Source organism: Aquarana catesbeiana, linkage group LG02 (genome assembly GCF_042186555.1).
Source record: "Aquarana catesbeiana isolate 2022-GZ linkage group LG02, ASM4218655v1, whole genome shotgun sequence".
Lineage (NCBI taxonomy): Eukaryota > Metazoa > Chordata > Amphibia > Anura > Ranidae > Aquarana > Aquarana catesbeiana.
In genome coordinates, this window is record NC_133325.1 from 86622981 (window position 1) to 86637567 (window position 14587).

General features: G+C 41.9%; 1 protein-coding gene across 3 annotated transcripts in view; it reads right to left on the reverse strand.

Annotated features, from left to right (window-relative positions):
• The window catches only part of ELMOD1 (ELMO domain containing 1), a 214171-nt gene that overhangs the window by 37084 nt on the left and 162500 nt on the right, over positions 1 to 14587 (reverse strand). For 2 of the 3 annotated variants that reach the window (XM_073613137.1, XM_073613139.1), the window contains exons 8-9: positions 10124 to 10192; positions 3546 to 3569 (exon numbers count right to left, since the gene is read on the reverse strand). In XM_073613137.1, coding sequence (XP_073469238.1) covers positions 3546 to 3569; positions 10124 to 10192 — 93 coding nt within the window. The remainder of the gene's footprint in view (positions 1 to 3545; positions 3570 to 10123; positions 10193 to 14587) is intronic. The other variant, XM_073613140.1, reaches the window with a different exon arrangement.

The window sequence follows — 14587 nt, forward strand, 5'->3', positions numbered from 1 at the left end:
TTTTTTTATGTGTCTTCTTCATTTTCAAAATTACATTTAATTACTTTTCCTTCCTCCTCAGTCAATTATATTTACAATATATAGTTCACAAATCCATTACAGAAACAGCACTGCAAAACTAGAATAAGTAACACAAAACAGCTCAACAAACAAAAGCACAAATCTTTTAAAAGAGCGATTTGAAAGATGCATTCCTCTTGAGACACTGTGAAATACAAACTACAACAATCTCTTTGAACAGTATTGATGGAATGTAATTAAAATGAATACAGTAAAGCCGCGTACACACGGGCAGACTTTACGACCGGACTGGTCCGACGGACTTTCAATGGACTTTTGACGGACTTTTGAACGAACGGACTTGCCTACACACGATCACACCAAAGTCCGACGGATTTGTACGTGATGACGTACACCAGACTAAAATAAGGAAGTTGATAGCCAGCAGCCAATAGCTGCCCTAGCGTCGGTTTTTGTCTGTCGGACTAGCATACAGACGAGCGAATTTCTGGGTCCGGCAGAGTTACGACGTAAAGATTTGAAGCATGTTCCAAATCTGCAGTCCGTCAGATTTTCGACTGGAAAAGTCCGCTGAAGGTCCGATGAAGCCCACACACGATCGGATTGTCCGCCGGACTCGGTCCGTCGGACTAGTCCGGTCGAAAAGTCCGACCGTGTGTACGCTGCATAACACTTTAAAATGTATATATAACCCAAATTTATTTAAAAAAAATAAATACATTTTGTGCACCCACTGGGTTGATTCATCCTCTCGATTTGTCCTGGCGATACTGTGACCAAGATAGATAGTGATGGGAAATCCAAACTTTTACAGTTGTTACCGAAACAAAAGATGAGGGTTAGGGCCATTTGCATGGGCCTTTTGCCACACTGCTAATCCCAGCGGCAGGAATCTACTGATTTCTTGCTGCTGCTGGGACTGACAGCTGTGTGCGTCCAGCCACAATGGCTTTGCGAACAGGCATGAATAGCTGTGGCCACCGACAACTTGCTCTTGCAGTGAATGGGCTCGGCAGCTGTTGCTATCTGCGTGCAGCTGTCAATAGATTCCAGGAACTGGCAAGGTGCCCGTGAGAGGAGCCTAAATCTTACATTGGAGCCACCTGTTGCAGTGCACTAAAAGACGAAATCCTCTCCATTTGTAGAGATTTTCTTTTACCTTTTATGATGAGTCTCCAGAAGAGAAAGTGAAGGGAAATCGGCAGTGACAATGGTTTTAACCCTTCCCTACTCTATGCAATGGTTAAAAAAGAAATTTTGGCTATACATAGACTTTAAGCTGCAAACTAAGGATTGATAGGAAAGTACTCTGAGAACCATTTTCTGATGCACCAATCTGCAGACGGTGTGAGATCCATTTTCTAAACCAATTGCAGGATTCTGCTCCTGCTAGACTGGAAGAGATTTATCCACAGATTTGTATGGAGCTGGAATTTAGTCTTTGAAGTAAGGGAGTAGCAGTGAAAAATATGGGACAGGTAACACATCTGTTATTCAACATAGCTGGGATTTATCAGATAAGAGGAATTTACACAATTTGTATCACTAAGTGCCCTTTCACACTGGCAGCGCCCGGGTGTTGGTGGTAAAGTGCCGCTAGTTTTAGGGGTACTTTACTGTAGTTTTTGCGGCACTTTTCAGGGGCTATCGGGGCGCCTTTAACCCCTGCTAGCGGCCAATTAAAGGGTTAAAAGCACTGCCGAGGCGCTTTGCAGGTGCTTCGGTGGCGCTGCCCATTGATTTCAATAGAAGCTGCTTGCAGGACTTTTTTTTTATGTCCTGCCAGCGCAGCGCCCGCAACCCACCCCCCCAGGCTGTGTCAAGGCTATTCTCTTTTTCCTGTAAAGATGGCAGGCCAACCATAAGCTGGCTTATTCTTATATGCATTATAGGGCTGGAAGAGTGCATATGAGGTTATCACTGAAATTCATTTTCAGTAGCAGTTTATAGACAAGGAATAGGAGGAAGGGGAAGGAAAATTCTGTGGGCCAGGAAGTGATTTATCTGGACCTGAAAACCTGACACCTGAGAAAAGAGTCAATCCATGTCACCTGGAAAGTAAGTCATGCCCTATCACCTAGGGGGCAATCTCACTACATCACCCTTGATACTTGAGTGGAGAGTCTCACCGTAATATGTGATAGGAGAGTCTTGCTCTGTTAACTGGGAGGACAATCCAACTCTATCACCTGGGAAGAGAGATTCACCCTGTCATTAGGAAGAGAGTCTCACCCTGTTAGCTTTCAGGAGAGTCTCATACTGTCACCTTTAAGAAGAGTTTCACCCTATTACATGAGAGAAGAGTCTGGTCCTGTCACTTTGGAGGAGAGTCTCTGTCAGGACCGGGGTCTGAACCTGCAACCTCTGCTGTGTCTGGAAATGGCTCCTCTTGCTGAGCCACCTGGGATGCTGGACAGCATCCTGGACAATTCCTTCAATGATCCTGCCTTGAACCTTGTTTCTCTTGGACTTTGAATCCTTTTCTTCTCCCATGAACTTCCTACTTAAGCAATGCCTTTGCACTTCCTGTTTGCCAAATAATTGTGCTCACTTTAGCCAATATCTTGTTCTTGTCTCTCCTGCTGCCATCTGTATCTCTGCTACCACTCATTACCGACCTTTGCCTTGTTCCTTGACTAGGCTTCGGCTTGATCCCAACCTGCAACCACTTGTTATTGACCTTTGGCCTATTTACTGACTACGCTTCTGCTTGATCCCTACCTGCTATATCTGCTGGACCCTGGCTTGCTCACCTCCTGGTGAGGCGATCCTGAGGGTCGAACCCTGATACTAACACACAGAAAAACCTCCATCAGGAGCTCTGGTGAATACCAGTTAGTGCTTGGATGCCACACCTCAGGTGTGCCTTCATCATCTGCCAGGGTGATCTGCTTTTGTATTTATCATGCCCCCGACAGTGACAGTCTCATCCTGTCATTAGGAAGAAAATCTCACTTAGATACTAGAGAGGAGAATCTCCCCCCATCATAGGAAAAAGTTTCACTCTGTCAACTGGTTAAAAAGTCTTGCTCGGCCACCTGAAAGGATGTCTTATCCTGTCACTAAAAAAGACAGTCTCATCCTGTTACCTGGGAAAAAAAGTCTTGCTCCGCCACTTGAGAAGATGTCTCACCCTGTCACCTAGAAGGACAGTCTCATCCTGTCACCTGAGAAGATAGTCTCGCCCTGTCACCTCGGTGGAGAGTCTCATCCGTCACCTAGAAGTAGAGTGTCGCCCCTGTCACCCCTGTCACTTGGGAGTAGGGTATCCCACTAAAACCTGGAAAGAGAGTATAACTTTGCCTTTTAAAAGGGACGCCACAACATTTTGCTCTTTTGTTCAAATTTGTGGATAGCAAACTCCTGAGATATCTACAGGTAATACAATTTTTGAAGTCTGAGCGGGGCTTTGCATCTAAGCTATTAAGATTGTTACTAGTATCACAAGTGTCAAAAAAAGGGAATGCATCTTAAAAATAAGTCAGCAAAAGAGAACAAAAATCAAAGCAAAACTGAAATTATACCTGACTTCTTCTTTACTGATATCCCTTTAATTGAGAAATATAACACAGAAAATAATAAAGCAACCAAAATAATTCATACAACAAAAATAATAACTAAATAAATGGCTACATGAAAAAATTAACAGGAAATAATTAAAGTGTATGTAAACTCTAACAACAAATTTCTCTTATTTGCTCCCTTTTGGTCTGTTAAACACACTATTGAAAGCCTTTTCTTATATGTGTTTGATACCTTCAAAGAAATACCTGCTGAACCTGCCAGAAATGCTGCGAGCTGATAACTTGTGCTGTGATCTTATCAGTTACATTATTCCCAGCTCTGGGCACTACAAAACACCTCCCCTATGCTATGGAAGGTGGCGAGCAGGGTGGATATAAATCAATGATTTAAAAAAAAAAAATCTGATTTTTTTTTATTTAGATTAGATTTTTTTGATTTAAATCAAATCTATTTTAATAAAATGCCTTTGGAGTAAAAATCTATCTAAAGATAGTTTTCTATTTAAGATACATTAATAATTTAGTTTATTCAGCATGAAATGGAGCTTCGTTATGTATTATAAGGCTGTATATTCTGCAATATTTACAATTTTTGGTAAACTCACTCAATAAATCCAAGCTCTGCAAGCTGAGAGAACATGCACTCACACAATGTCACAGTAACCATGAGATAAACCAAATTTCAGGAATATTCCTTTATCGCATCGTTTTGCAAATATATGTACACTGTATGATTGAATCGGTTCCTTATTATTCTAAATAGGAAACAATTGTTTTGTTTGCAAATATTAAAGATTCTAACTACCAGCAAGAATGAGTCCTTACATTTAAAGAGCACCTGTCATTTCAGATCCATCATGGCAGCGCCTGTTAGTGCAATCCACTCACCTGCTTCCGCCACGTCCCTCACCTTGTTGTGTCACTGCCACATCACCAGCCGTCCCATTAAAGTGAATGGGAGTTATTGGGACTGTCAGTGACTCAACCGCAGGTCGGAGGAGGATCTGTTGCGGGACAGAAGTTGCTCTTTAAAAATTATGATTTAAAGCGAGTTGATTTAAATCAAGCCTTTTTACTAGTGGTTTAAATCATGATTTAAATCATGATTTAAATCGACTTGACTTAAATCAAATCCACCCTGGTGGCGAGGGCGAGGTGTTCTGTAGTCTGGTCCTAGGGTAACTACGCTGCTCCTCCATAAACACAGTACAGTGAATAAGTGTTGTCACCCTAGAACAGGAAGTGTGTTACTGGCAGGATCATCCGGTGAAAAAAAAAAGACTGAAAGAAAAGAAAATAATGCAGCCAGCATCTTAGAACGGATAAGCTGCAAATTAAATTTTTGTTCTTGGTGTAAAAAAAAGCTATATGGAGCTATAAGAAAATAATTAACCTCAAGATGCCTTTCAGGTTGAACAATAACAATATAGCAATTATGTTGTTATATAAAATCATAGTACAAATATTTATATATCTATATATATCTATATATATATCTATATATATATATAGATATATATATATAGTGCCTTGAAAAAGTATTCATACCCCTTGAAAATTTTCCACATTTTGTCATGTTACAACCAAAAACGTAAATGTATTTTATTAGGATTTTATGTGATAGACCAACAGAAAGTAGCACATAATTGAAGTGAAAAAGAAAATGATTAATGGTTTTTAAATTTTTTTTTTACACATAAATATTTGAAAAGTGTGGCGTGCACTTATATTCAGCCCCTTTACTCTGATACCCCTAACTAAAATCTAGTTGAACCAATTGCCTTCAGAAGTCACCTGATTAGTAAATAGAGTCCACCTGTGTGTAATTTAATCTCAGTATAAATACAGCTGTTCTGTGAAGCCCTCAAAGGTTTGTTAGAGAACCTTAGTGAGCAAACAGCATCATGAAGGCCAAGGAACACACTAGATAAAGTTGTGGAGAACTTTAAAGCAGGGTCAGGTTATAAAAAAATATCCAAAGCTTTGAACATCTCACGGAACACTGTTCAATCCATCACCCGAAAATGGAAAGAGTATGGCACAACTGCAAACCTACCAAGATATGGCCGTCCACCTAACCCGACAGGCGTAAGGACAGCATTCATCAGAGAAGCAGCCAAGAAGCCCATGGTAACTCTGGAGGAGCTGTTTGCAGTTCACGAGGAGCCATGTGTGGGACACAGCAAACATGTGGAAGAAGGTGCTCCCATCAGATGAGATGAAAATTGAACTTTTTGGCCTAAAAGCAAAACAATATGTGTGGCGGAAAACTAACACTGCACATAACCCTGAATACACCATCCCCACCGTGAAACATGGTGGTGGCAGCATCATGTTGTTGGGATGCTTTTCTTCAGCAGGGACAGGGAAGCTGGTCAGAGTTGATGGGAATATGAATGGAGCCAAATACAGGGCAACCTTAGAAGAAAACCTGTTAGAGTCTGCAAAAAACTTGAGATTGGGGAGGAGGTTCAACTTTCGGTAGGACAACGGCCCTAAACATATAGCCAGAGCTACAATGGAATGGTTTAGATCAAAGCATATTCATGTGCTAGAATGGGCCAGTCAAAGTCCAGACCTAAATCCAATGGAGAATTGGTGGCAAGACTTGAAAAATTGCTGTTCACAGACGCTCTTCATCCAATCTGACAGAGCTTGAGCTATTTTTCAAAGAAGAATGGGCAAAAATGTCACTCTCTAAATGTGTAAAGCTGGTAGAGACATACCCAAAAAGACTTGCAGCTCTAATTGCAGTGAAAGGTGGTTCTACAAAGAATTGACTCATGGGGGCTGAATACAAATGCACGCCACACTTTTCACCATTTATAATTTTCCTTCCACTTCACAACTTCCACTTTGTGTTGGTCTATCACATAAAATCCCAATAAAATAGATTTACATTTTTTATTGTAACATGACAAAATGTGGAAAATTTCAAGAGGTATCAATACTTTTTCAAGGCACTGTATAGTGCCTTCATAAAGTATTCAGACCCCCTTTACTTTTTTCACATTTGTTATGTTGCAGCGTGATACAACAGTTGTTAAAATTTCTTTTTTTTTTCTCGTAATCTACACTCAATACCCAATAATGACAAAGCGAAAACATAATTTTATAAATGTCTACGAATTTATTAACAAGAAAACACTAAAATATCACATGTACTTAAGTATTCAGACCTTTTACTGAGTACTTTGTTGAAGCACCTTTGGCAGCAATTACAGCCATGAGTCTTTTTGGGTATGAGGTGATAAGCTTTGCACACCTGGATTGGGGGATTTTCTGCCATTCTTCTTTGCAAATCCTCTCAAGCTCAGTCAGGTTGGATGGGGAACGTCGATGGACAGCTATTTTCAGGTCTCTCCAGAAATGTTCAACATGGTTCAAGACAGGGCTCTGGCTGGGCCACTCTAGGACATTGACTGAGTTGTGCCACTAGGTGATGAGCAGTGCCTGGTTTTCTCCAGCCATAACATTGTAGAATTGAGGCAAAACAGTTCAATCTTGGTATCATCAGATCAGAGAATCCTAATTCTTATGCCGCGTACACACAATCAGATTTTCCAACAACAAATGTTGTGAGCTTGTTGGCGGAATGTCAGACTGTGTGCATGCTTCATCGAACATTTGTTGGCGGACTTTCCGCCAACAAATGTTGGCTAGCAGGTTCTCAAATTTTCTGCCAACAAATTTTTGTTGTCGGACTTTCCGATCATGTGTACACAAATCCGTTGCACAAAAGTCCACGCATGCTCGGAATCAATGCTCACCAAAGACAACATTAGCAGAAGGAACCCAAAGGGTGGCGCATGACTATTGAACTTCCTTTTTATCGGCTCATTGTACTTGTACGTCACTACGTTGGGAATTGTTGGCCAACATTTGTGTGACCGTGTGTATTCAAGACAAGTTGGAGCCAACAACCGTTGAACAAAATTCCACGGTTTTGTTGTCGGAAAGTCCGATCATGTGTATGGGGCATTACAGTCTGAGAGTCCTTCAGGTGTTTTTTGTTTTGCAAACTCCAAGTGGGATTTCATGTGTTTTTTACTGAGGAGAGGCTTCCTTCTAACCACTCTGCCATAAAGCTCAGATCGGTGGAGGGCTGCAGTGATGGTTGTCTTTCTGGAACTTTGTCCCATCTCCACACAAGATCTCTGGAGCTCAGTCAGAGTGATCATTTGGTTATTGGTCCCTCTCTTTTACGAAGGCCCTTCTTCCCCGATTGCTCAATTTGGCTGGGTGACCAGCTCTTGGAAGAGTCTTGGTTGTGCCAAATTTCTTCCATTTAGGAATTATGGAAGCCATAGTGTTCTTGGGAACCTTCAGTGCAGCAGATTTTTTTTTTTTTTTGTAGCATTCCCTAGATCTGTGCCTTGCAAAAATCATGTCTCAGAGCTCTGCAGGCAGTTCCTTTGGCCTCCATGGCTTTTGTTCTGATACAGTATGCATTGTCAGCTGTGAGGCCTTTTATAAAGAGGTGTGTGCCAATGTCATATTTTTCCTTTTTCATACATTTGCAAATATTTTTAAAAATCTGTTTTTACTTTGTCATTATGGGGTACTGAGTAAAGATCGATAAAAAAAAAAATATATGAATTTAAACAACTGTAGTATCAGGCTGCAACATAACAAAATTGAAAATAGTGAAGGGGGTCTGAATACTTTATGAACTTTATGAATATATATCAAAGCACTCCTGTAAATAAGTGTATCTGTATTACATAACCACTAAAATAGTTATGGTATAGTTATTTATGAGTAAAGCAGGAAAACCTTTTAATTTGAGCAGAAAACTTTGGTTTGCTCTATGTCCTAAAATGTGTGCATCATCACCAAGCCAAGCTAAGAACCTTGTACAATTTCATATTTTGAATAGGATGTAGGCTTTAGAGCAGCCTTTCTCAACCAGGGTTACTTCTGAAATTGCTAGTGGTTCCTTAAGCAGTAGTAAACAGTATAAGAAGGCATACCTTCTACTGATCAACATTGTACTCTAATGCCCGGTACACACGGTCGGACATTGATCGGACATTCCGACAACAAAATCCTAGGATTTTTTCAGACGGATGTTGGCTCAAACTTGTCTTGCATACACACGGTCACACAAAGTTGTCGGAAAATTGATCATTCTGAACGCGGTGACGTAAAACACGTACGTCTGGACTATAAACGGGGCAGTAGCCAATAGCTTTCATCTCTTTATTTATTCTGAGCATGCGTGGCACTTGCGTCTGATTTGTGTACACACGATCGGAAATTCCGACAACAGATTTTGTTGTCGGAAAATTTTATAGCCTGCTCTCAAACCTTGTGTGTCGGAAAATCTGATGGAAAATGTGTGATGGAGCCTACACACGGTCGGAATTTCCGACAACAAGGTCCTATCACAGATTTTCCGTCGGAAAATCTGACCGTGTGTACGGGGCATTAATGTTCAACTCCCCTGCTACCACCAGTGTAAGGAGACACCTATCCTGCTGACCACCATTGTACAGGGAAACGTTTTATCTATGATTTTCACTGCCCACTCCATTGACCACCACTGGCAACTAGTGCAAGGTGGTATCTCTCTGATGGCCAAGACCAATGTACCATCAGTTGTTGATATAATAATTTTTAAGCAGGGGTTCCCTGAAATCCATACTTCAAGGGTTCCCCCATGTTAAAAAAGGCTGAGAAATATGGAAGCATCCATTGCTGACCTACATCTGAAAATACATGACTGTCTGTCTCTGGCTCAAGTACTTGTCACTGACCCAGAACATGCCTTTGTCAACCAAAGTCACAATAAAGTTAGAACTTCTGATCAAAGTACATACTTGTTTGGAGTCAGTCACTTACAATACAGGTATACCCCACTTTTAAGTACACAATGGGGTTTATTTACTAAAGCTGGAAAGTGCAAAATCAGGCTCACTTCTGCATAGAAACCGATGAGCTTCTAACGACGGCTTGTTCAATTAAGCTTTGGTAATAAAACCTGGAGGCTCATTGGTTTCTATGCAGAAGTGAGTCTGATTTTGCACTTTCCAGCTTTAGTAAATAAACCTCATTGTGTACTTAAAAGTGGGGCATGCCTGTATACTGAAGGCACTGGATCTGAATAAGCCAGGGGACTATGGGGTTGATTTACTAAAGGCAAATCCACTTTGAACTACAAGTGCACTGAAAGTGCACTTGGAAGTGCACTTGTAAGTGCAGTCACTGTAGATCGCTGTAGATCTGAGGGGAAGCTCTGAAATGAGGTGAAGCTTTGCTGATTTTATCATCCAATCATGTGCAAGCTAAAATGCTGTTTTTTATTTTCCTTACATGTCCCCCTCGGATCTACAGCGACTTTACTTCCAAGTGCACTTCCAGTGCACTTTCAAGTGTACTTGCAGTGCACTTGTAGTACAAAGTGGATTTGCCTTTAGTAAATAACCCCCTATTCGTTTTTTTAGATGGAAGCATCAGCGATAGCGTAGCTCTTTAGAAAAGGTTTTCTTTTACAGTCATTAGTAATAACCACTGGCAGGTTAGAAGGAACGATTTTCGTTTTACACAATACAAAAATGCAGAAATAAGATACACACCTGCACTTGGGTTGAAGAGAATCAGATAATATTTGAAGAGCTGTAGCGGGATCTTTCTCTGCAAAATATCTAAAATAGAACAATACAAAAAGCACCAATTTAATCATAAAGTATACCTAGTCCAACAGAGATAATGAAATACAGCACCTTGCTGGGTTATATGTTAATAAATTTACATAATTGTGACTTTACATATTAGCTTACTGTCTCTCCGAAATTCCAAGTGCCAATAATAGAGAAGAAACGTGTTTTATCTAAAAATACAACTGACACCATGAAACCTTTCTCTATGTTTAATTGTAGCATTATCATTATAATTACCACACCAGCCTTTATTTATTAGGACACAGTAGGCATTTTCTGTTATCCAGCAATACCATGAGGTTTTCTGCTCTGAACACCAGGATGAACAAATATTATCTAAACACATAAGGCATTCATATTCTTACATGAATCTTGATGTGATGTGTATATTTCTTCCAGATCTGTGCAGTAATCCAGTGTAAAGCTTCTTCCCTGTGCAGGAGCTTCCTGTAATAAAGACTGCTCACGGCTACCATCTATGGTTGCCACCTCACCCCTTTAAACCCAAACACATATTAATTACACAGGTTCTGTGGCGGATTAAGGTGGTAATTAAACTCACTTGGTGCTTTATCTGCATTTAATTAGCCTCAGAACCTGTGTAATTCAAAGGTGTTCGGATTTAAAGGGATGAGGTGGCAACTCTACTACCATCTCTCTTTGTGCAGGGTGAAGGGGCTTGTCTCCAACCCTTCCTGTAGTCTTCTGCAGGCAGTATTGGGTGGAGTTCCTCCCATGACTATGCTGTCTGCACAGGCTATGTACAGCACAGTGATGATGTCCCTGTTACTTTTATAAAGGTAACATCTGGGTTTGCAAAGGCATTTGGTGCGCACATTTATATCCACAGGAAAATATTTATATGAAAGCTTTTGTGCCTAGAGTTCAGCATTAAAGAGGAGGGCCACTAAAAAAAAAAAAAAAATTAAAAGTCAGCAGCTACAAATACTGTAGCTGACTTTTAATTGGACACTTACCTGTCCCTGGGTCCAGCGATGCAGGGGATCGAAGCCCCGCTCAACTCCCCCTCCGTTCGGCGGCGCCGGCATTGCAACTGTGGGCGCAGGGCTGTGGCTTCACAGCCTGGCACCCACTGCGCATGTGCGAGCGGCGCCGAGTAATGGGTCCCAGATGATTGACAGGAGGGAGGGAGCAGAGCTGAGCCCTTCCTGTGCTGAGACAGAAGTGATGTCACCAGCCCAGGCACTGAAAGAGGCAGACTACGAGGGACCCCCTAGCAACAGGCATTTAGAGGTAAGTAAAAAAAATATCCAAATGTTTTTTTGTATTTTTTTTTTAGGATTTTTCATGTAGCTTTTTTTTTTTCGGGTGGAACACCACTTTAATGTGCAGTGAACAGTGCCATTGTTTCTGAGCTGTTCAGTAGGGGGAGCTTCACCCCTGTGCATGTGACATACAGCAATTCTTATTTACTTCCAGAGCAACCCTAAGACCCCATTCACACAGGGGCAACACGACTTGCAGGTCGCCTCAGCGAGGCGACCTGCAAACGACTGCCCGGGCGACTTGCAAAATGACTTCTGTATAGAAGTCTATGCAAGTCGCCCCAAGTCGCCCCCGAAGTCGTACAGGAACCTTTTTCTAAGTCGGAGCGACTTGCGTCGCTCCCCTTAGAACGGTTCCATAGCACAGAACGGAAGGCGACTTGTCAGGCGACTAGGTCGCCTGACAAGTCGTCCCTGTGTGAATGGGCTCTGAGAGTCATCAGATCTGGAGGGAAGCCAATTATTTCAAGCTATATTGGAAACTATGGTTTCATATGGGATGTCTGATCAGGTCCACCTGTCAGTTTTTCAGGTGGACCTGATCGGACCATTCATATCTCTCTATGGCATCCAATCCAATCCTGTCTGCCAAAAACAGAGAATCAGATCGGATGACAGTCAGATGGAATCAGACAGGAGACAGGTGGTCTGTTTCCCCATGACAGCCCCATAGAAAACGGTGGGGCTGTGTCCGTGTACTCGCTGTATAGAAGGAAAATTCAAGAAATGACAGCACTCAGGACCTCCGACTGTCTCTCAGATGTCCTGAGTGCTGTCATTTCTGGTGGTTTTGTCCAAGGTAGTGTCTCCCTACTTTCCAGAAATGTCCTTTGTGGACTTGGGCAGCAGGGTGAGCAGTGCTAGAGCACTGTGTGTAGTGACCACACTGCTTGTTTTTGATCTATTTGTAACAGGCAGAGCAGTTACCAATCACATCTCCACAATGCTGCCTGCCCCTGCTGCCCAGAACAACAGATGTTTAGAGCTCTTTCATTCTGGAAGAACTGATCAGTACAGAGGGCCTTTCCTACAAGTCTGAAATGCGGAAGTGGTGTGTGCAGCCATGTATAACCAGCCTATTTAATCAATGACAGGCTGATGGCTGCATGGATCTTTACGTACATCCCAGAGCATGCATTCGTGCGTGACCAATACATGGCTCCAAGCACAATCTGTCTGCATTCGGAATCATGCATCGATCCCACAAAAATGTACACCCAAAACACAGTGTTTTGTTTAAATTTTTTTTTTGGGTTTAAAAACGGTGTCACCCACGGAGGAGCTAATTGCAAACATGGGAAACACTGCACAGAATAATGGAAAGTTTGGGATGGTAGAAAACAAACAATAGGTTATCAAGGTTCAGTATAAGGAGTATTTTGGTTACCAGGGTAAGGATGATTGCAGAGTGTGGGCAATACTGGAACTTAGGTGTAAGGATAGAAAGTAGGGTGTAAAATGGGGTGTCCCCCGAGGAACTGGGACATAGAGCAAAAAAAAAAAAAAAAAACAAGGTCTATAGATAACTGGGAATGGATGGTTTCATACAGGCATGCACATAACAGAACCAGGGTTCCCAGACTTTGAGGAACTTTGTCTGTGCGTCAATGAGGACACTAGAAAGCTTCTCATTAACTATCAGTGTATTCAAATATGCTTTTACTTCTTGTGTATCGACTCCCGACTCCTACCAGCTTTGGCTATAATCTGTTTATTTGCTATAAAAAAAAGTAGCAGGCTTTTGCTGGGGAGTGGTGAGGCCTAGGGTGTCGGAGAGCTATCCTGGGATTTTTTAACATCTTACTAACAGGGAACCGAGTTTGGCTACAGCCTCATACACACTAGTATATTTTTTTGTTCAATCCTGTGGATTGAATGAAAAAAACCTGACAGCTCAGGTGGGAGCCACTGTACTAACAATCCAATGTTAGTACAGCGATCTCCCCTGTTGTGCAATTGTGTTCTGATAGGGGGACTGCCCCCCACCACCACCACCACAACACTCCAGACAGCGCCCTCAGCCATTGGCTGAGTGCGATGATTGGAAGCCGGTTGACAGACCTTTTTTGGTCATGGCCCTTCGACAGAAGCTGGCCAAAACGCAGTGCACACGTTTCTTTTGAACCAGCTGATGCCGCCCGACATTCGGCCCGGGTGTACTAGGCTTAAGACTGAAGATTTTGGACCATAATGATATTAGATTCAGACAGGACCACCTTTGTGCAATTCTTGAGAGTCCATATGCTTCTGTGGACAGGTGTCTTTTATACAAGTAACAAGCTGAGATTAGGAACACTTCCTTTAAGAGAGTGCTCCTAATCTCAGCTCGTTACCTGTATAGAAGACACCTGGGAGCCACAAATCTTGTTGATTGATAGGGGATAAAATACTTATTTTACTCATTAAAATGCAAATCAATTTATAACTTTTTGAAATGCGTTACCAGTTAGTAGGTCATTGGTGAGTTTTACTAGGGCATCAGTGATAGCGATAGCGACTTATAATGGGACTGCGATAGTGCAGCAGGCAATCTCACACTGTCAGTTAGTTAATCTCACACTGTCAGTCAGTTAGTTCCCCTACAACTGGCGCTAACTGCCCGCAACTGACATCCCCAGTGACTCTAAAACAGTGATCAGTGCTAAAAATTTACAATGTCACTGTACTAATGACACGGGCTGGGGAGGTATTAACATCTAGGGCGATGAAAGGGGTTAAATGTGTGCCTAACAATGTATAATGTGTGTATTATATGTTGATGTTTACTAAATGTCTGTCTGCTTTGTTTTGCAGGGATAAGAAACAGAGAGCTCATCCCCTCTGTACAGAGCCCTGTGTTGATTGTTGCTCTGGGCTGTGATTGTACACAGCCAATCAGCAGGTCCTGCCCATGAATCATTGGCCAACTGACTCCTGCTGTGCACAATCACTGTGGGTGTCAGCGGGAGGGGGAGGGTGTCACACGGCAATATACAACACCGCAGCATACCGCATTGCTGTATATTTCCATGAATTAAGTGTATGTTTTGTACACTTCAAATTAAGTTAGCACAAAACCAAAAACTAAAATAAGGGAGCCGTGTGATTCGCTGAA